General features: G+C 35.8%; 2 protein-coding genes across 3 annotated transcripts; both read right to left on the reverse strand.

The window, feature by feature from the left end:
- Window positions 1–757: 757 nt before the first annotated feature.
- Window positions 758–3,094, reverse strand: LOC132177045 (pectate lyase-like). The gene is made up of 4 exons (XM_059589254.1): window positions 2,780–3,094; window positions 1,945–2,596; window positions 1,448–1,690; window positions 758–1,349 (listed from the first exon to the last, which is right to left on the reverse strand). The coding sequence occupies exons 1-4, from the start codon at window positions 2,995–2,997 to the stop codon at window positions 1,125–1,127; spliced, it is 1,338 nt and encodes a 445-aa protein (XP_059445237.1). The 5' UTR covers window positions 2,998–3,094; the 3' UTR covers window positions 758–1,124.
- A 3,673-nt stretch (window positions 3,095–6,767) lies between these two features.
- Window positions 6,768–19,378, reverse strand: LOC132177043 (alpha-amylase 3, chloroplastic-like). Of its 2 annotated transcripts, none has more exons than XM_059589251.1 (13): window positions 18,978–19,378; window positions 17,804–17,934; window positions 17,585–17,639; window positions 17,374–17,493; window positions 17,105–17,225; window positions 16,034–16,350; window positions 14,221–14,915; window positions 13,626–13,815; window positions 9,726–9,832; window positions 8,790–9,039; window positions 8,274–8,396; window positions 7,638–7,805; window positions 6,768–7,348 (listed from the first exon to the last, which is right to left on the reverse strand). In XM_059589251.1, exons 1-13 carry the CDS (start codon window positions 19,236–19,238, stop codon window positions 7,193–7,195), a joined length of 2,694 nt encoding a protein of 897 aa, XP_059445234.1. In that variant the 5' UTR covers window positions 19,239–19,378; the 3' UTR covers window positions 6,768–7,192. The 2 variants fall into 2 exon arrangements, with proteins under 2 accessions (XP_059445234.1, XP_059445233.1); XM_059589250.1 differs by having other exon boundaries at window positions 16,034–16,389; window positions 18,978–19,377.
- Window positions 19,379–21,015: the final 1,637 nt, after the last annotated feature.

Here is a 21,015-nt window from a genome sequence, read left to right on the forward strand (position 1 = left end):
AAAATTAAATATGTGCCACGTGTCAACATCTGATTGGTCCACGTGTCAGTCCTAACGGTCAACTAACGAATGAACTAACTTGATCCTTTATCAAAACTCCAGGGGAGTCCTGTAATAAAAATGAAACCCCAATGGGGTAAAAATAAAGGTATCAAACCCCAGTGGGGTATTTAGTATTTAACCCTTTTTTTAAACCATATCTAGTTGGGGAATGCTAGTTCTCATGTTCCTAAGTTAATATTATTTTCTAAAAATTAGGTAAGAAATATGGACCAGTTTCTTTTTACTTTTTAAAAAAATAATATTCATGCACTTAGAATCAGGAGATTGAACACCTAGCATTTCTCTTTTTCGATACAAGAGCTATTTAAACTAGTTAAAGTAATTAACACCAACACATTATTATATAGTAACTTTTAATTATTAATTTATTATTAGTTTAAATTTTTTGAATAAGTGATAAATATCAAAGTAGAAGTCTAGATCATTAATTCTACAATTCACCTTTATCTCAATTAAAAATTGCATGCATTGAATCTCAAACACAAAGAAAGTTAACAAACAACTCAAGCACAAAACACTAATTATAAAAATACAAAAATAGCTTTCAAGGTCATATTAGAACCTTTTTTCAATCCAAACAAAAACTCTCTAAAACACATTAACAAAAACCATCATTTTCTGGCACTCTCTTCTACTCTCATAATACCCCTGAAGTATGCATAAGCATTTACTTATATATATAACATATATATGTGATTTTGTTAATATTGTAAATTTTTAACACACATACAGAATAGAGAGTGCATGCGAGACATACATATGCCTGCATGCTTTAAGCTTACATAGAACCATATTGCTTCTTCTGCTTTTAATCAATGGAAAAGCACCCAGAAAACGCTATTAGCCATGCGGAAATTTATGTTCTTTTCTTGCTGATGATCTCCATCTTTGTCAGACCCCCATAAGTACTTTGATTTGCTTTCCCTTCTTCTCCAAACAATATATATATGATGTATAGCAACTACAACAACTACAGGCGTTCTGTTATATATGATGCTCATCCTCGCCTAAAGAAACGAGGCTAAGTTTTTTATTATCTATAAAAAGAAATTTGGAAAACGCTAACAACGTTTGCCGGGTTTGCAGTTGACGGTGCCGGCGAAGCGCGTGAGTCTTTTGACGAATGTCCCTGGTCTCGCTTTTATCATTTCCAACCTCGAGTATGGCTTCTTTGCAAGTTGCTTCCCAGATTGAACGAAGAATGCTCCGTTCAACATCAGATCTCCCTCCGATCTCCATGTCCACTGACTCCACACACCCTCCTCCGCGTAGTCCCTCTTGGTCACCTTCACCAACATCACAAACCAAAATTATTTATTTTTATATTAATTACCTTCATGCCATTTTGACAAAAAGAAATTATATATATATATATATTATATACCTCTTTAGCAAAGCCGTTTGGAGGAGCAATGAATCGGTTACCCTGACTGATAATGGTCGGATGGCTGCTACCACCAATGGCATACATTAGCCAGTGAGTGTAGTCATTGTTAACCACATGAACAAATCCCCATCGGCACCTCGGCATCCTTTGCACCAATCCCCTCCCGAAGTGGTTGAAGGCAACTGTAATTTGCATTATCGAGTCGCCGGAGTAGCTGTCGCTTGCACCAAATAACATCACCTAAATCACCCATCTCACATTCGTTAGTGTACTAATCATAAATGGGTTTTTTTTTTCATTCCTCAACCCGGGTGGTTGGCTTTGACTCCCGAAAGCTTGAGCTTTGGGGCTTTGGGGCTTTGGGGCTTTGGGGCCACGCACACCCATCAGCGAAAGCTTGAGCTTTATTCGACCCATATAAAAGGAAGCGCTTTGTGAAATCTAGTATGGTGAAAAAATGTGCGTACGTAGAGGAATTAAATATTATAGGTTACCTCATTGTGGTGGGTGAAATGGCAGTTGGATATGGTAATGGCAGTTGATCCCATGATGGCATCAATTAGGCCATCTTGGCAGTTGGACATGGAAACATGGTCAATCCAGATGTTGGATGAGCCAAAGATGGAGATACCATCACCATCACTCTGGGTCCTCAAACCAACGTGGCCTTGAGAATCCCTGATAAGCCCGCCATTTCCGGAGACAATGTCATGGATATGAATGTTATGAATGATGACATTCTTGATGAATTGGAGGGTGAGGCCAGCACCAAAGGATATGCGCACATTGGCTCCCCTACCATCAATGGTTTTGTCGCTCGTCATGATCAGCTCCTGATTCAGCCTAATTATCATGCTGTGTGCAAATATAATCCAGAGGGGCCCTTCCTGGGTAACCGCGTGCCGGAGGGTTCCCGGTTTTGGATTCACCATGTCGTTGTCGGAGGAATCGGTCACAACGTAGAATGGACCATTTTTTCCACCGGTGACTCTGTGCCCGAACCCAAGGACACACTTGACCAGCCTCTTGCGGTTTTGGGCCCAATTCGGGCGACACCTCCAGCATCGGTCAATTGGGTTGGTCGCCAAGCATGGTCCCTTGTACTTTCTCAAGTTTCTTCTTGTGCTGTTCGTCCCCGTCAGAACCCTACACGCCAATTTTTGTTAATTATATATATGGTTAAAAATTTCTCAATAAAAGGTTATGCATTTCATATCATAATTTGATTTGGAACTGAAATGTCTTTCACATGTCCTTCAAAAATTAACATATCTTTTAAAATTATTATTGAATTAAAAGTCAATTGTAATTTAATAGACAGAGACGTACTTGTTGACATGAGAGTTGAAGTCATTGGTGATTTCCTCGGGATGTGAATGAAAGGCCTCGAGGTTGGCTTTTTGGGCGTTCTCTTCTCGGAGCTTCCAGTATTCATCGGATTGATTACCGATGTTGGCGTGAAGGGTCGGGATTATTAGAGAGAATGAGACAAAAAACAAGAGCCCAAACAAATTCTTTTGAACTCCTGCCATTGCTTCTGCATTCATATATGTCAAGTCAACGTGTACGACTTTTCGTGTTGTAATTTTCTTTTCTTTTTTGGTTACTGCCGGTGAAGGTCGAGGTGTTCCGGCAAACTCTAGCAGATGGAACCCACAACTGAAAGGGTTCTCTTGGCTTGCTTGCGAAGAATCCAGTATTTAATACATGAAAACGTATAAATACAACGGCCATAGAGAATGACACGGAAAAGAAATGAATTAGTGAAGTTGGAGAAGCATAAGCCGGGAAGAATGGGGAACCTCATGCAGTTAACGCTTAAACAGCTTTTGTATCTATGTTTAGCAACTTAAGTAAGCTGGCCGCTTCTCATTTCTCATAACTAACAACGAAATGGTTGAGACTTACCAATGTCCCGCAATGTTTGCAACGGTGTGGTTTTTGTTGAGTTAGAAATTAAGCAACCACGCCTACCAACAACAAAAAAATAAATGAAAAATGGTGTAAAAAATTAAAATAGTGCATGTGAATTCATTTACACCGTTAATTCATTACCCTTTAAATCTTAACCATCCATTTTAGGGCTCGGGTATCCCAGATATTCGTTACTTACATGAAAAAAGGAAACTATGTTTACTCCTCTTCTAACTTCCATTTCTTTCTCTTTTTTTTTTGCAACGTGTTTTTGAATGTTCTAATGTTTGCAATTATTGCGCCCCCCGCGTTACAGTGTCCCCTTCTGTTTGTGTGCAACCCTGAAAATGGTAAGAAACATTTTTTTGGCATTTGGTTAGTATGAAAAATTGCCAAATATTTTTATAGTCATATATATAAAATAACCGAATCACTCTTAGAGATAATCTAGAATTGCAACTTGTGCCGTGAACTCATTTTTTTTAAAAGGCTAAATTGGTTTTTTAATGTATAATTTTTGAACCGTTTTTTTAAGGGTGAACCGGTCATTAAATTAGATTTAATTAAGAGCATTTAATTATATTTCAATCATTTTCTTTATATGTGATTTCATTAACTTCAAAATTTTAATGTATGATATTATTTTCTCATAATTTATTACTTTCCAAAACTATATAAAGACGAGAGCCCCTACTATCAGGTCTATCCTAATAACACCACTTTTGCAACTTCCAATTACTATGTGACATATAATCAAATTTAAGAAAAATGCAAAAAATAAAAGTGAGAATAATCACACCAAATCAGAGAAAAAAAAAACTCGTCGACAAGACCCTGGCCAGACCCACGCCATGGGTTCGGCCGGACCCACGCGAGTCCAGCAAGACCCACGCCGTGGGTTCGGCCGGACCCACGTGAGTCCAGCAAGACCCACGCAGGTCTGGCGAGACCCACAGACCCACGCCGTGGGTCTCGCTGGACCCACGGGTATGGCCGGCGGTGAACGCCTCAAACCCCGCCGGCTGTGACCCGCCTCAAAACTCATTTTTAATGCTCTAAAACCCGTTTCTAATGATTCAAAACTCGTTTTTGGATTAAAAACTAAGACATAGAAGAGGAAGGTTAACTCTTTAGAGATTTTATCACCTTAAAATCTAGTGTATTTTGGTCCAACTTATTTTTGTGCACTTTTTATGTTTTTGCTTATGTGTCGGTTATTAATTGGGAGCTGTAAAATGGGTGTTAATAGGATGGTCCTGATAAAAGGTTTTCTCTATAAAGACAACATTTAGAATTTAAAAACATACTACATTAATTAATTACTCATAATTGGCCATATAAGTCATAAAATAAAATTAAAAAAATCCACCATATAGCCCATTTTTTTAAAAGGTTATTTTTTTTTTCTTTATACTTTTCATTTTAAACCATGTATTACATATGTATACCTATAGGAACAAATTTTTATTTTTTTTTAAAAAAAGTGTTTATTTTCCTTTGTATTTTTTTTTTCTTTCAAATGTTCAAAATTATATGCGTTTGATTTGTATTGAAATATTATAGATGTCACACTAAAAATGTTAAATATTCATGCTAATTTTCTATATTATAATCCATGTATTCTTCTTGCTTTTTTTTTTTTCCTTAAAAAAAAAAATCGTAGTATATATATATATATATATCGTAGTATATAGTACTATATATAAAAAAACTATATATAGGATTTTTTTAACAATATATAGGATTTGGTGCTAGGAAATTGGAAACGGATTTCCAAAGTGCTAATATGTTTTTTCAATAGATATCGCACTAAAAATATTAAATATTCCTACTAATTTTCTATATTATAATTCATATATTCTTATATATATATATATACTTTTCATTTAAAATTATATATATTTATACGAACAAATATTTAAACATATTTTAATGTATATCAATTAAACTAAAATAAGGGCTCTTATGTTTTACAGGAATTTTTGTTTTGTTTATGTGATTTAGTCAATTTTCGACCATTTTTGAACTTTTATGCTTTTGAAAGCAAAACAAGGCAAACATTTATTTGATTAATTAGTACAAATTGAACATAAATACTTTCGAAACACCAAAGAAATATTAAGCATTGCACCTTATGTAAGGATTGATTTGATTGCGTTAATGGTTTAGTGAAAGATTTTGTTTTATTTTGTATTCATAAAAAAATATTTTGTTTAGTTTACTTTGTATTTTTTTAGAATGTTTAGAATTGTATGAATTTTAATTTTCATTGAAATATAATAGGTATCAGACTAATAATATTAAAAACTAATGCTTTGATAATCAAAATCCACATGTTTTTTTTCTTGCTATTATTTTCATTTTAAACTACTCACATGAGAACAAATATTTTAACATTTTTTTTAATTTATATGGAATAAATTAAAATCTAGAGTCATATTTTTAATTCATTTGAATGGTTTTATGGAATTTATTTTTTCATTTGTATGATTTACTTGAATATTTTTTAGAATTTTTTGCTTTTGAAAGCAAAATAAGACACAAATGTATTTGATTGTTGTCTAGAAAATGAATAAAAAATCTTTCAAAACACAAAAGAGATAATTAAGCATTAAACATGACGTGAAATGATTTATTTGATTGAATTAAATATTGAGTGAAATATTCTGTTTTATTTTGTATTTATTAAAAAAAAAAAGATTTGTTATTTTGCTATGTATTATTTTTTAAATATTCATAATTATATGAATTTTATTTGTATTGAAATAAAATAGGTATCACAAAAATATCATCACAAATTTCTTCTAATTTTCTATTAATGTTTTAATAACTAGAATTCAAATTTCCTTCTTGCTATTTTGTTTTTCTTTATACTTCTTTTTGTTATAAATTACACATACGGGAACAAATATTTTAATATGTTTTAATTTTTATTGATTAAAATAAAATTTAAGTGTGATAGTAATATATATTTTTTGTGATTTATACATCCATGCAATGTTTTGTGTAACTTTGTGTCACTATGTTTAGTACTATACACTGGTGTGTAAATTTAAATGTTTTTTTTTTTATTTAAATATGTGAGATATATTTTTATATATCTTTTTTAACCTATGATGAAAGTACAATATTTACATATATTTTTGTCTTTTTTTCTTTTCTTTTTTTTTTTAAATTAGATGTGAGATATATTTTTATATGTCTTTTTTTATAAATAAAGATTTTAAAAATAAATTATAACGAAGAATCCCACACATAACGCGGGTTATGAGCTAGTTTTCATATAATTTGAGTTGCGAGGAAGAGAGAGATGACAAATAGGGGCTGCGGATGAAGCAAAAAATGGTTTAAGGAGACAATTAGCACTTTTTTTAAAAAAAGAAAATGTTTCACACAAACAAACAATGCATAAAATATAATCACTCTTATGAATGATTCTTAACAAAATCAAACAGGTGTAAGGAATGATGGTTTTCCTTGACACGTTATTTAAAAAATGCTTCCACGAGATGTTACAAAATAAGTATATTATTAATGGCAAATCTCAATCCTATGCCCAAATCCCAATACATGCTACTCCGGCTTCCACTCGAGCTAACTTGCCGCGATAGGACTCTCCGGGACCTATATATCACCATCCCTTGGTCAAGTTGCTAGCAACCCTCTATGTGAGGAAAAGCATGGTAAGAGCAACTTCAATCACGAACAAGTATGGCGCTCTTTATTTTTCTTCGTAGAAAAATGACGAAAACTTGCAGTGGAAACCTTCTCTATCGTCTATATATACATACATATTCTATATATATGATTGAAATCATTTTGATTATATCAAGATGCCTCCCAGACCTTGTAATCTTTTCCCTCAGTAGCGAAAGACCAACTCTGGGCCCCACTTGGTTCATAATGACCTGGTCCTATCTTCACTGCAATTTTGTCACCAATGATGGCCGCATACACGTCCCTTTCTGCCTTAGTAATTTTGATCTACATGATGCAGTATCACAAATGAAGTCAATATTTTGAAACCTTTTCAATTTTCATCGACAGACATTTACAGCAACAATGACAAATAACCAGACCGATTATGCGGCGTATTATTATTCAATGTCTTGGGACACTAAAAAATTACAAGTTCAATCTGTAAGTTTTTGACTACTTTTATTCTTCAGTTCTTTTATATTTAACGAGAAAATTAGAGCATTTTATTTTCTTTAAGAGAGTTTTCCATGCACATTATGATGCCCAACAATTGAAGCCAACGATTGACACTTACCGTACTACGGCACTGGATTTTGTTCCGGTTCCTGATAGAGATTAAGGCTCCAATTTCAGATCCGTGGTGAGAGAAAATATGGTCGAAGAACACTGCAGGTGTTCCTGGATGAGTCAGGATGTAAGCATATCCTTGCATTTCCTTTCCACCTGGGAATCTCCAATGGCCCTGCAGAAGGGAAGAATATGAAAGGGCAAAATAACATTCCCAATTCCAAGTAGAGACAATAGCATCATAAAAGCTTTCATTCAAACAGAGTCTTGTACTTCTTTCCTAGTACAAGTGGGAGAAAATTTTAAAAGCTGGTCCAAGATTTGTGGTAATGCTTCTACAGATTTACAGAGAGCAATTTGTTTATGTTCCAAGGACATTATTTAACAGCATTTACAGATTTCCATGAGATCTTACCTGCAAATGAGGAGTACACCTTTTATTTTAGGGACCAAGTCATTGTAGAAAAAATGTATCTTCATTATCAGTTAAGTCTTATTGCACTAGGCTTGTATCAATTTTCTACTTGGCTGCTAGTTTGATAGTAAGCTACTAAGCTGTATTGTTTTGCATTCTGCAATGAAAATATTTATCGGCAGAAACAACATGCAGATACAATGGACAGTTCAAAATGGAGGTTCAAACCTGAGTAGAACCAGTGTCATGATTCTCTATAAAGGTAACAGCACGTGATGGCCACCATCCAACAACCCCAGGAGGCTTTCCCTTTCGATCAGATAATCGCCAATATTCACATCTTTCCAGTGCCTACATAAAATAAATGTACAATGTAAGTAAATAACGTCCATCTTATAACTGAACCTTTAAGAAAAGCCATTACCCAGTAAAAGTACCACCAGAGTGGAGTCCGGGTTATTGAGATATAATTGCACCTTATATACACATAAATAAGTAATACTTTGCAGATGCAGCATAACATATGAAGATACAAGTTGATAAAATCAGCATAATCATAAAATAAATAAATAAATAGATTCCAGATCCTGTAATCTACTTGTAATATTTTTCACTTAAAACAGTAATCGAGACATTTATAATGATATCAAAAACAAAATTAACTTTCAATTTTTTAAGGCCATATAAAACACAATTCTAATATTCTAAACACCCCATCAAAGCATTGTCTAGATGAACACTTACTGAATGAAGAATCCCTTTGGTCGTGACATCAAAAGCACCAGAATTTCCATTAGTTGCATTGATCCAGTCTATAATTCTCTGCCTATGCGCATCTTGATTGTGATCCATTTCACCATACGTATAACTGAGGGAATCCCAATACTCTCCAACAGCAAAGGAAGGTTCACTTGCTTCCAGGTACTCCTTGATATAACCACCCCAAAATCCTCTGACAAAATCCATCCTCCACCCATCATACCCAATTTCTTTCCTGGAGATCATATTTTGAAAGCAAAACTACATAACCAAACCTTGAACATAGTGTTATTTACAGAAGCAGAGAGAAAATGCATATCACGAGAACAAAAACGAAAACCTCTAATTATATTCTAAAAGAACCAAGGAGCACTGACTTCAGAACATCATGATATACATACGATAAAATTATGAGACACCTTCAAGTCATAGATTTTTGCAGCTATGTTCACTGGAGCTTTCCAAGGTTAAGAAAAATTATGTGTCATCAATCCAATTAACTTGAAACACAAAAATTGATTAACTTCAGACATATATGGAACATAGCAACACTCCAATAGACTACCTCAGAACTCCAGAAACAACCATGAGTCTCCTCAGGTATTCATTTTTATTTTTTATTTTTTCTGAAGAAAACATGGTGGTCGCACTATTGTCACAAAATTAGGACATTAGCTCAAACAAAACTAAAAGAAACGCTTTGAGACGCCCCTGAGGGTGCTATGATCAAGAATCAACTCCAGCTTTCATTTTGGGATAACCCCAGCTTTGAGAGAGAGATTTAGCTTGTTGATCTACTTAAGGATTATTTGGGTAAGTCTTCCTCTTAAAGGCAGTTTTTTTACTTTATTGATAAGAAAAGGATATGTTTCCCTCGAAAACGTTCCTCAGAAGTTCAAGAGATCAGTCCAGACTGCTCACCTTAGCCAACATAACCATTCTCTAATACCCTTCCTCACAAAATCTTGTGAATGATCAATATTTGGAGCAGCGTGGAAATTATCTCCGCTACTCTTGTTGCCCCTGCCCTGTGATATAAACAAGGTACTTTATATATCTGAGAATGAACACTTAGTTCCGCCCAAGAAAGAAAAGCTGTACATATAGCATAGGCACATAGTCTCATGGAATAAATCAATCATGCATGTCTAAAAGCAGGAATTTTCTTACATATATATATAAATGGAATTCATTAAAAAGTGCAAAGGCACAACCCAATTACACAGAAAATATACAAGAGAAACACATAACTAGAAAAAGAACAAATATCAAGAAAATCATAAAAACCAGAAAAATGAAAGCAATCAATGATAGCCATCCAATAGTAGAGGGTGTTGAGGAAACGCGCCTTTAATTCCATCACCATCCTCTCACGATCTTAAAAACTACGATCGTTTCTTTCTCTTCAAATACACCACATTAAATAGGCCAGAACCATCTTCCACACTACTACACGACAAAAACCAACCTGCACTTTCCAACAAGCAAAGAGGTCTAACGCAGAAATAGGTTGGCAATCCTGAAAGCTGCAAGGTTGCTCGATTCCATTGCATTTGCAATTTTCATTGTCGGTCCTAACTTTTTAAATCATATAAACATTACAGATTAAGCCTGTCAAACAAGCCTGTAACCTCCTATTTCTAGAAGAACGAGTTAGACAAATATTATCTTTCTTTTTTATTTTGTCAGAAAACATGATCTACTCACTCTGCTACAACTGCTGTTGCTACATTGACCAAGCTCTGAGACAAGCATTACAAGCATACACCTAAGGTTAGAGAACAGATACAAGGCATTCCCAGGTTTACACTCCAGTTTCCAACGTATTTACCATACATGAAGGTCAATCCAGAAGTCAAATCAGAAACTCATTCTATTCATTCTATGAAATTGCTGCTGTTAGTACTACTATTATTCAATTCAGTAATTAACACCGCGGCAACTACTATTACTACTACTGCTAGCACTAGTGTTGGCATAATTACTGCTGCTGCTAGCAGAAGGGAAAAAAAAAAAACAAAACAAAACAAAAGAAAAGTACTAGATGTCAGAATCTGCTTAACAACTACTTAAGCAGATTCTGACATCTAGTTTCCTTTTTTTCTTTTTACAACAAATGTTTATGTCAAAAGAGGTTTTTCTTGATAATATATTTATCACACAATTCCCTTGTTGGGGTCAATGAACCAAAGAGATCCTTCCTTTTCCATTCCCATAACACAATCCCAATAAAAGTACCTATCTCTTGTTCCCTCCATCATTTGAAATCTGTTATATCAAACAGATGACAAATATGAAAACACAGTCCTACGCATTATGCCCTTGGAACGTACAGTTTTCTTGGTTTGCTTGAAAGGGACACGCATGCATGGAGGTGCAACTCATTTAGTAGACAGATCTTACACTCAAATGTACCTGTTAGTGCATGCAGAATACACAGAGACAACTGGAAGTGGGCAAGATGGTGATTAATCTACCTACAGATAGGCGTTCCTAGCTCTACCGCCTATCCAACCTGAAGACTCTTATTCGTGGTGGAATGCTTCGGTTATTTTTCATCCGATAGACCAAAATTCTGGTCTTCTTCAATCAGGATCTCAAACCAATACACGCAAAGAGTATATAATCATATGCAGTATATGGCTCGTGGTGAAATGCTTTGGCTACTTTTCATCCAATAGACCAAAATTCAGGTCTTCTTCAATCAGGATGTCAAACCAGTACATGCAAGAGTATATAATCATATGCAGTATATGGTTCTTTTCTTGAGTCACACCATTGCATCTGAAGCCTCAGCCCAAAACGTACAAGTGATCTGGTTGATTTCCATAACCAACCTTGTAAGATCAAAACCCTAAAAGGCCTATATGTTTGTCTTGCATAAGCAATTATTGGGTTAGTGAATTTGGTCAGTCCTATGGGGAATTCGAGGTGGTGTTTTATTGAATCTAAAGCTTTTGAGCTTGTGGTGGAGGGCGGGTCTACAGTGTTATGAGTTCTTGAAAGGTATTAAATTATCACTTGTCCCAGAAGCTTAAGCTAATAAGAAGAGGTAAATTTAATCATTTAATTGGAGTCAAGGTTCGAACTTAGGACCTTTAGCTCTGATACCATGTTAAATCATTTGTCCAAAAAATTTAAGTTGATAATAAAAGATAAATTTAATCATTTAATCAACACTTTAACAAAATGAGTCATGGTATTGTTAGTTCTATTCATTTGGGTAAAGTTAGAGTTGCTTGGTTGTTAACCACCATGGATTTTAAGAGAACCTGCAGAGTTGGGGTCACAACCATCCTCGCTCAATCGTGTGCTCTAAAAACTAAGGGCATTATCAGGCTATAGCAGAGTATGGTGGGAATGGTCAAAAGGGCTTTATCGTTGTGCCAAAAGGAAGAGGTGAAAAGGAGTGGAGTCCCTTCTCCCTCGAGTTACGCTTGGTTCTGTATTTTATCTATGTGATTTATGGTGGTTGGAGTAGACCTCACCCAACTGGGGTTCAAAGAGGTGGTCGTCTATCGCATGGCTTGGGTGGAAGTGTGTCGGTTCAGGCTTTGAAACCACCAAAGAAGGTGGTTGGGTATAGGTATTACACAAAGGTCTTGAAGGAGCGTCCGCCAACATCCTCTTTGGTGAGTGGTACTTTTGGGAATTTTGTTTCAACATTGTTGAAGGGACAATTGAACGGGGATGGATGCGCCTGGCTTTTCATCTGGGGGTTTAGAGGATCCCTGATCCTTTGTTGGTGGGGTCTACTCGAGGAAGGACATGGAACTTTTGAGTGAAATCTTTGATTTCCAAACTCTCATAGTGACGTTGGTGCGCCTAAAAACGGAAGTCACTCATTGTATTGATTGGGTTGATTTGGGTCTAGGCCCAGCTGGCTTAGGTTCTAGGGCATGCTCAGAGAAGGTTGCATTAGTTGAGTCAAAATCCAGTCCAATAGTAAATATTTCTCTAAGCATCCTTCTAATGCAAGCAAACCCGACCTGCCTCTTGTGGCCCATTCTAACCTAGTCTCCAAAGGTAAGGGTGCAATGGGTTCTTATGGTGTTGTCATGCCTTATGTGATGTCTTCAGAGGGGAAGAAATGATAGAAGCTTCAAGGGCCATGAAAGTATAGTGGTGGAGCTTAAGTCTTTGTTTTTCAATACTCTTTACTTTTAGATAGTTGCGTTTGTCTTTCCTAGTTTGCTTAATTTTCACGATTCTCTTTTTCTTTTCTCTCCTTCTAGTTAGGTTTATCTCTTGTATACTTTTTGTGTAACTGGGTTGCGCTTTTCTCTTTTTAATGATATTTCGATTTCTTAAGAAAAAAAAGTAGTAAGCAATTCTATTTGTGAAATAAAGCGAGCCTAAGGAGATCAATTATCGAAGACAAAGGATACAAAGTAGGATAAATATCAAAAGAAACTACAAGGGGAATCACCGTTAACAACACAATAAAATTTTCATCATACATTGTGCATATTTCTTTTATCAGTATTGGATTCTAGAAAACTACAAGGCCAAAATAAATGAAAATCAAACTTTTGCAACCTTAGGATTAAGATAACAAATCTATTAGTGGGATTCTGTTTCCATGCACAGGGAAATTCCTTCATTAGTTCGTCAAAATTCAGCAATCTAACCATCATAATTCTCAAATAATTGCATCTTCCTCTTCTTCTTTTTTGGGGGGGGAGGAGAAGATTATTGCTTTGACGTGTTTGCAAATATTCAGAGAATAATAGATGCATGATTAAACATTAAAAAAGGAATCAATTCTGAGTACCGTAAAAGAAGTTGACTTTTTAGTAGACAAAAAGCATAGCATAGTACCTGAAAATGGGGGTCATCTCCAACAACTGCGCGCTCATCCCAATCTAAACGACCACCATAGATATTCCAAACACCATTCTGATTCTGATACTGTGCACAGCGGTGATTCAAGACAACATCCCCCAAGACTTTCATTCCAGCTTCATGGAATTTCGTCACAACTTCTTTCAGCTCATCAATATCTCCATATCTGATTTGTATGTCACAACAGAAACAAAAATTAGTCACAGAATTCTCATTTATTACGATACCGCCTATTATCTTTTGTACAGAAAAAAAAATATATATATATATATAGAAAACAATATAGATTTTTAAAGATGACACATCTCAACTGTCTATTAAGTAACTGATAATCAAAAATTTTTAAAATCCAACCAATCATGCCCAGTTCCAATAATATATAAGCATACATCAAGAAAGCAGATGTCCCTCAAGCGTGTAGTACCCTCTTTTTCTTTTCTCAAAGAAAGGTTTTCAGTTATAATTAATGAAGGTTCACTAGCAAGCTGAGAATTCTTTGCATAAAGACCACAACAAATTCTATATGAGGCAGTAACAAAGATTGTGTATCTATAAACTTGAATTATAGTACCTGGAACTCAAATTATATAAATCCGTTGGCATGTACCCTTCAGGTGATACAGAATCTGTAGGTGGTGGTAACCAAATCACAGTGAAACCAAGCAAAGATAATTTTGAAGCTCTTTCTTTCAGCTCCATGTACCATCTTCCAGATTTGTGAGATTCCCAGTTAAACCCTTGACACAATATCTCAAACCCTGTGCCCGTCCCTGAGCATATTTTGACAGGAGGTTTTAGTTCCTCGAATTCAACAACAGCTTGCTCCGAGAAAGTTGGAATGGAGCTTCTGAAGATGCTATAGGCTTCAGCAGCCAGTTTTTCAATTTCTTGAAGAATTGTTTCTTGTGCTTCGTTAGTTTTGGCCTTTTGACCCTTCACAGCCGAAATGTCACTTACCAAGCTCCTTATTTCATTAATTATTCCACTAGTTAATGCACTAATAGATCCTTCTTGATTTGCTTCTCCTTCTTGATTTGCTTCTCCTTCTTGATTTGCTTCTGCATTATATTCAGGTATCTGTGCACTTTCAGATAGACCCTGTCCAGATTTGGCAGGGAAGCTGCTAGAACTTGAGAGGGGGATGTAGAAGTCATTTCCCATACATTTCAACCAAGTATGTTCATTTAGCTTGAGCACAAAAAGAAACCCTTCAAGTCCTTCCTCTATAGTAAACAATCCAAAACATCCCTCTCCCCCCTCTTTTGGCTGCAGAACACTCCACTCATGTAATTAATGTTTAAGAATAAGAAAACAATTCTAAAGAGCTGAAGATTCAAAATTAACAAGAAGAAATGAGGTATCCCAATTCAACATTTCCATAGACGAATAGCATATGGAAGAAGTCAAGTATAACTAACAACTCTAATGCAAGTAATTGCAAGCTTAATAATGCCTTCACATCAGACCTTAATATGAGGCTCTGCCAGCATAATCTACGTATCCATGTATAGCAAGTATGACATTGAATAAAATTTCACAAAAATCCTCCCATATTCTAGTAAAAGCATGTTTGCAGATATGAAATCCTATCTCCCAAGTTGCTAGGTATAATTATGCTTCACAACATAAATATGCTATGCATGAAAGGCTAGTTATATCAGAGACAAATAAGAAGTAAAAAGACCTTAACGTCACATTGGAGGGGAGGACAAATGAAAATACGGTCACACAATTGAGAAAGCACAAGCTTGCACTCTAACTCCATAAAACCCCAATTACTTCCCTATCTGGTAGCGATTACAGAAAACTCTTCCTTTCAGAAAAACGCAACCTCTTTAGTGGGGCCACACAAAAGAAACATTCCCGTTTTTAATGAAGTAAAAAACAGGGAGAGAGATAGAGAAAGAGGCACAAAAGGTTTGAAAAGCTTAACAATATTGTGTGGGACCTGATAGTTATGTAAATTTAGTATATATACCTAAACATATGCCTATCTGTCTCTTTGTCTGTATGATTGTATGTTGTATTTGACAAGTAAAGAACAATTTTGTGAAGAAAATGGAATGGTTTCAAGTATATAGGAGTTCCTTCTAAATTACACTAAGGCTCAGAGAATCAAGAAAGTCCAAAAATAAAAAATAAACAATAGGATGGAAGGCTGCTAAAGCATTACTGTGAATAGCTCCACTGTTCAAAGTCCAATTATTCCTCTAGCACCAAATAACCCACATAAGGTAAAGCTGGAAAGCATTCCAAATTAAGCTGCTTTTATGGCAGCCCATATATAGAACATCAATATATCAGCAAGAATAGCACCAGTATATATTGAGAATAAAAGTACATTTGCCAATATGTCAGTGAGGGAATATATTTAAATGTTGTACCTGTAATCGAGTCCGCAAAGCCTTGTCCTTGAAAGTTATTGTATCTGGTGGATGTGGGGCAGCTGGAATTTCCCACTTTTTGGTATCATCTCTGCAAACTCCCCAGTGAATAAAAACATCTCCTGGTATATCAGTTTCTACATATAGAAAATTTTTAGCTGTCTCTGGGCACTTTCTAACACTAACAGTGACTGAGTTATCAATAGCAACTTGTTTTGCAATAGGCTGCTCTTCATTGAACCCTTCTAGACTCCTACTTTCTTGTTTAAGGTCTCTGGATTCAGTGCTGCTGCCTGCACCATCAGTATGTGACGCTTCTGTTTTACGGAGCATTTTAGATAGCGGCCCCAAAGCCCCTAGGTTTAAGAGGAGCCAAGAACTGTCTGTCAGACCATGAATGAACATAGAATAGAGAGGAGATGACAGTTACCAGAAAAAACTGTTGAAGATCATAAACCACCCACCTGTGATACACCTGATAGATACGGAAAATAAGCCTAAGACCCAAGACCCAATCAATAAAAGGACCCTACTAGCGCCAACCAGGGGTCCAAGAAAGCCTAACACAAGGCTTATTGTCACAAGAGCCCAAGGAGGCCCATGCAGGCCTGAGAGGGCCCCATGAGAGCCTAATATAAGGCCTCATCCTATGCCACACTCAGGTATGTTTTTACACGCTTTCTTCTCCCTCTAAGGGAGCTCTCTCTAATGAAAAGAACAAAAAGAGACAATATGTGCCAGAACAGCATCTAATTCCTACATCAATAACAAACTGCATCCAAGATCAAAATGATGTTACAAATGAGTTGCACTACTTTTATTGCTATCGCCTGTCAGTCCTTTTCACAAATGGATCTCATTAAGAAATTGCCTCTATTTGACAGAACTTCATGGCTTTATAGATATATGGACTCAATTAGGCTCATATGTTTGCTTAGGAGTTACAACGGTTCTAAAAGAAGGCACAAAGTAATTCAGGCTGAAGATAAAAGGTTATGCATTTAACAGATCTATAATATTAAACATGTATTAACCAAGTGAACAATAGTACTATATAATAATTTCTACAACCTTGCCAAATATCAAAGCTCTTTTTTGCTCCTACTATATTGCCATCGCCTTGAAGGTAGTCTACAAGAGGCACCTTGAAATCTCTCCCTCTGTGCTGATACCAAGATCCAGTTTCTTCATCCTGCATCCCCCCATCCCCCCCCAAAAAAAAAAGAAAAAAAGAAAAAAAAAGAGAGAAATAAATTAGCAAAATATACTTATAAACCTTAACTACACAGCAAATTTAACATAACTGACACTATCAACTGCTAATTCTTGACAATCAGAACCTTCAAAACAAAATTTATAGCAGCAATTGCGTCGATGGGTTTGAGATCAATCTTCACTTCATAAAGCGTCTCTCCTTCCAGTGACGATGATTTCTTCAAGGGTGTCTCCATTGCGTAGTCCTGAAAAGGTTTTTCTCTTTCTTTTTTATTCATATTCTTATTGGCAATGCAAAAGTGGCTCCATACATGATCTTTAGAAACCAATACATACCTTGATGGGAATTGAACCCGGGGGTCTCATTTCAGTAGGAGGTTGATCCCATTCACTGTAAAATTTATAGATGGGTCTTTCTTGGTCACATATATCTATCATACCATATACTATGATATTATCAAGAAAACAACCTTGAATCTACTTAAGCTTCTCCATAAAGCACGTAAATACTTAAATCAAATAATTTAACATTAAAATTTAAAACAGTTAGCATACCTGCCAACATCGTCAACATGAGAAATTCCCCAGTGAAGAATCCATTTCCCAGGAAGATCACAACCAACAGTAAGCTCCCAATTCCGATTATTCTGCCCATGATCTAATCTGATGAAGATCGTTCCCTCAACCTACAATCCAAGTCAATCATGGGAACTTTTTTAATCAAATTCAAACCCTTCAATTCTGTCAAGCATCTGATAAAATAGAGCAAATTTTTGAACAGCATACAATTTGAGTTTTCTTTCTTTTTTCTTTTGTTGGGTAAAAGTGAAACACTAAAATATAATGAGCCTGATGTAAGACAACAGAGGAGGACAGGGCACTCTGCTAGAAGTTGGCTCGAACTCCGCCTGGAAGTATGCTGGAAGTTAGCTCGAGCCAAGTCAAGACAGAGCTCTCTGCTAGAAGTTGGCTCGAACTCCATTAGAAGTCTGCTGGAAGTTGGCACGAGCCAAGTCAAGACAGAATACTCCACTAAAAGTCCGCTCCAGCCAACTCCAGACAGAATGCTGTTAGAAATCCGCTCTAAGTTAGCTAGAGCGGATCCATCTGATACAAAATCATTTGAGTTATCTTCTAATTTTGACAACGAATCAATTCCATCCCTTTTGAGTTCTTCTTGATTTGGTTCACTTTCTGACATTTAGACTGGAAACTTAATTTCCATGATTTTTCATTTTTAAGCAATTTGGTCCATTATATGTTAGTGCTAAAATTAGTTTCTTGCCTTTCTCAGCTCGTAGGATTTCTATATAAGAGGATCATGATTGTAAGGAGAATATAGTTTTTGGAGTTCAATAACAATTCATTTTTATTATCAACGTGTGTGTTGCTTTGTAAATTGAAGACGCAGCTTTTCGATCTCTTTTATCGCTTTCGCTGCGATCAAGAAAAAGTTAAACATTTAACGTTCTGTTTGATTGCTGAGAAGACAGAGGAAAGAGGAGAAAAAAAAAATCTCAGAAATTTTTTCCTTGTGGAGAATCCTCTCTTGTCCAACGATTTCAGATGATAGAAGGCGAATTTTTTCCATTTTTCTTCAAACTTCAATTGCCTCAGTCTCCTCAGCAACCAAACACGTCCTTTTCATTTCCAACATTTTCTCGGGAACCAAACAGAAACCACACTCTCACGCAAAGCAAAATAAGAATTTCGAGAAAAAAAATCCAACCGTTTCAGTTTGCTTCAGAGGGAAAGTCTGCTTGAAGAAGGCGTCCGCTGATTCGACGGTCTCAGCGAGAGCGGTGGAGCTAGCTCTGAGAGCGTGAACCTTAGGAGGCCTGAAGTTGCAGAAGCTCCGGGCCTGGAAAACCAGCTTGTGATTCCTAGAGCAATTCAAGGACCACGGCTTGAAACCCTTGGATTTCAGACCGTACCTTCGACTCTCACGATGACAATGCTGGAGCATCGGCTCCATCCTAACGGTCCACATGATTTCAGTCGCTCAGAACAGAACCAGAGCGAGAGCGAGAGCGAGAGAGTGTGTCAGTGTGTGTGTTCCTTTGCAGATACTTATGCAGATACTTTTTTATTTAATCATATCATAAAGTAGAGTTACTTTTTATTCTATTTTTACACATAATTAATCATTATTTTTATGTCAATTTTTTTTCTCTACGCTAAACTTGCTCGGTCGTTATCCGTATTCGTATGTCGTTCCTAATCTAGCTCGAAATTCATAAAACTCGCTCTTTCAAGTATCCGAGTCCGGATTTGTTTGTCGCTCCGCAAGAAACGACTCACTAACGTCAGTCGTAGTTGTCATCGCATAATTGGCGAAAGTCTCTTTCCCAAACGCATCACCTACCACAAATGGAATTAGTGATTGGGGGGCGGGGGGGGCGGGGGCGGGGCGACGTGACGTTACGGCTCATCATGTGCTAGCTGTTAAGTGCGCGCCTGGCTGTGTTCAACTACCCAGAAGCGCGATGACTCGACAGTCGACAGGGGTGAGTGCCAGCGGTTATCTTTTCCTTCATTTGTTGAATTTTACGAGAATGTTCAGGACAAGTGTGCTGGGGATAGCAAATAGCAATGGGACTTTACCAAAATATCTTGTAATTTGTTTGGACGTACCACTCCAAACAAAATGGAATTTCGACTAAAATATAATGGAACTTTGGAGAATGCTCTTTTTTTTTTTTTCTAATACTTTGGAGAATGCTCTTGAGTGTATTCTTCGACAAATATCTTCAAAATCACTAATTCAAGTATCAAATTTAGATAAGTATGATAGATCAACACGGATATCACATAGCAAAGAGAAAACAATAATTAGAACATCTAGACAAATCCTTCGTAATAGTCATAATTGAATTTTTTTTTTTTTTCCTCTCCAGCAGAATAGTCATTTTATAGTTTTTTTATTCTAGTATAAATAGTAAATAAGCTGATCATCCTATTCACTATCCACACTATAAACTTTTTTTATTATTATTTTTCTCTCCCTTTATTTCTTTTACTCTCCCTCCCTTCTCTTTCTTCTGCACTCTCTCCTACACAAAATAATATTTTAAGAAAATTGAGAGTATAATAGAAAATTTGTTATAGTGTATATGAAAAAATAAGTAGTTAAAGTAAAATTTTATACTTTTTCAATAACTATTTTGTCTACTTATTTTTAAGATGCTCTTATAAACGAATTGAATGAGAATAATAATGAATTATGGCTTTACTTTTTTGTAGTTTCATCTTTAATTATGACCATAAACGGTATTGATGCCATTTTTTATTATTATTATTATTGTTCAGTAAATATTATTGGTCCTTAGTAGAAAGCATGTTTTAAGTTGTAATAAATAGGTAAAAGTAAAACACCAAATTAGAAAGGTGAAGATTCCAACCTGAAGCTAGGTTGTTGGAGGTAGAAGTTCAACTTAGCTTTCAATTCTGGTAATCTTTTTGCTGTTACATCATCATGCAAACATGTCTGTCGATTGCAAGGAAAACAACAAATGAGTTTCATCCTTTATCAAATTGAATATGCTTCCTCTATTTTTTTTTTTCATCTTTTATCAAATTGGATATGCTTCTCCTCTTTATTTTTATTTTTTGGTGTATGAACAATGTTGATACAGTATGTGATCACGTATGTCGAGTTTCAGATACTGGACTCTGCAAGAGAACCAAAGGTTAGAGTGACACGTTGGTGGTGCCAGCGAAACCACCTTTGACTCTTAAGTTAGTAGGAGAATATAAGAAGGAAAATA

The sequence above is a fragment of the Corylus avellana genome, chromosome ca4, assembly GCF_901000735.1.
Source record: "Corylus avellana chromosome ca4, CavTom2PMs-1.0".
Taxonomy (NCBI): domain Eukaryota; kingdom Viridiplantae; phylum Streptophyta; class Magnoliopsida; order Fagales; family Betulaceae; genus Corylus; species Corylus avellana.

Bases quoted from the DNA above. Each gene is read 5' to 3' on its own strand.
- LOC132177043 (XM_059589250.1), bottom strand. From the start codon at position 19,238: ATGTGGACCGTTAGGATGGAGCCGATGCTCCAGCATTGTCATCGTGAG. The intron at 13,816-14,220 runs GTACTATAATTC...CATACAAATCAG, and splicing joins TTATATAATTTGAGTTCCAG to ATATGGAGATATTGATGAGC. The intron at 8,397-8,789 runs GTAAGTGTTCAT...TATTTTATGTAG, and splicing joins CCAAAGGGATTCTTCATTCA to GCACTGGAAAGATGTGAATA.
- LOC132177045 (XM_059589254.1), bottom strand. From the start codon at position 2,997: ATGAATGCAGAAGCAATGGCAGGAGTTCAAAAGAATTTGTTTGGGCTC. The intron at 2,597-2,779 runs GTACGTCTCTGT...ATTGGCGTGTAG, and splicing joins TTCAACTCTCATGTCAACAA to GGTTCTGACGGGGACGAACA. The intron at 1,691-1,944 runs GTAACCTATAAT...TGGGTGATTTAG, and splicing joins ATTTCACCCACCACAATGAG to GTGATGTTATTTGGTGCAAG.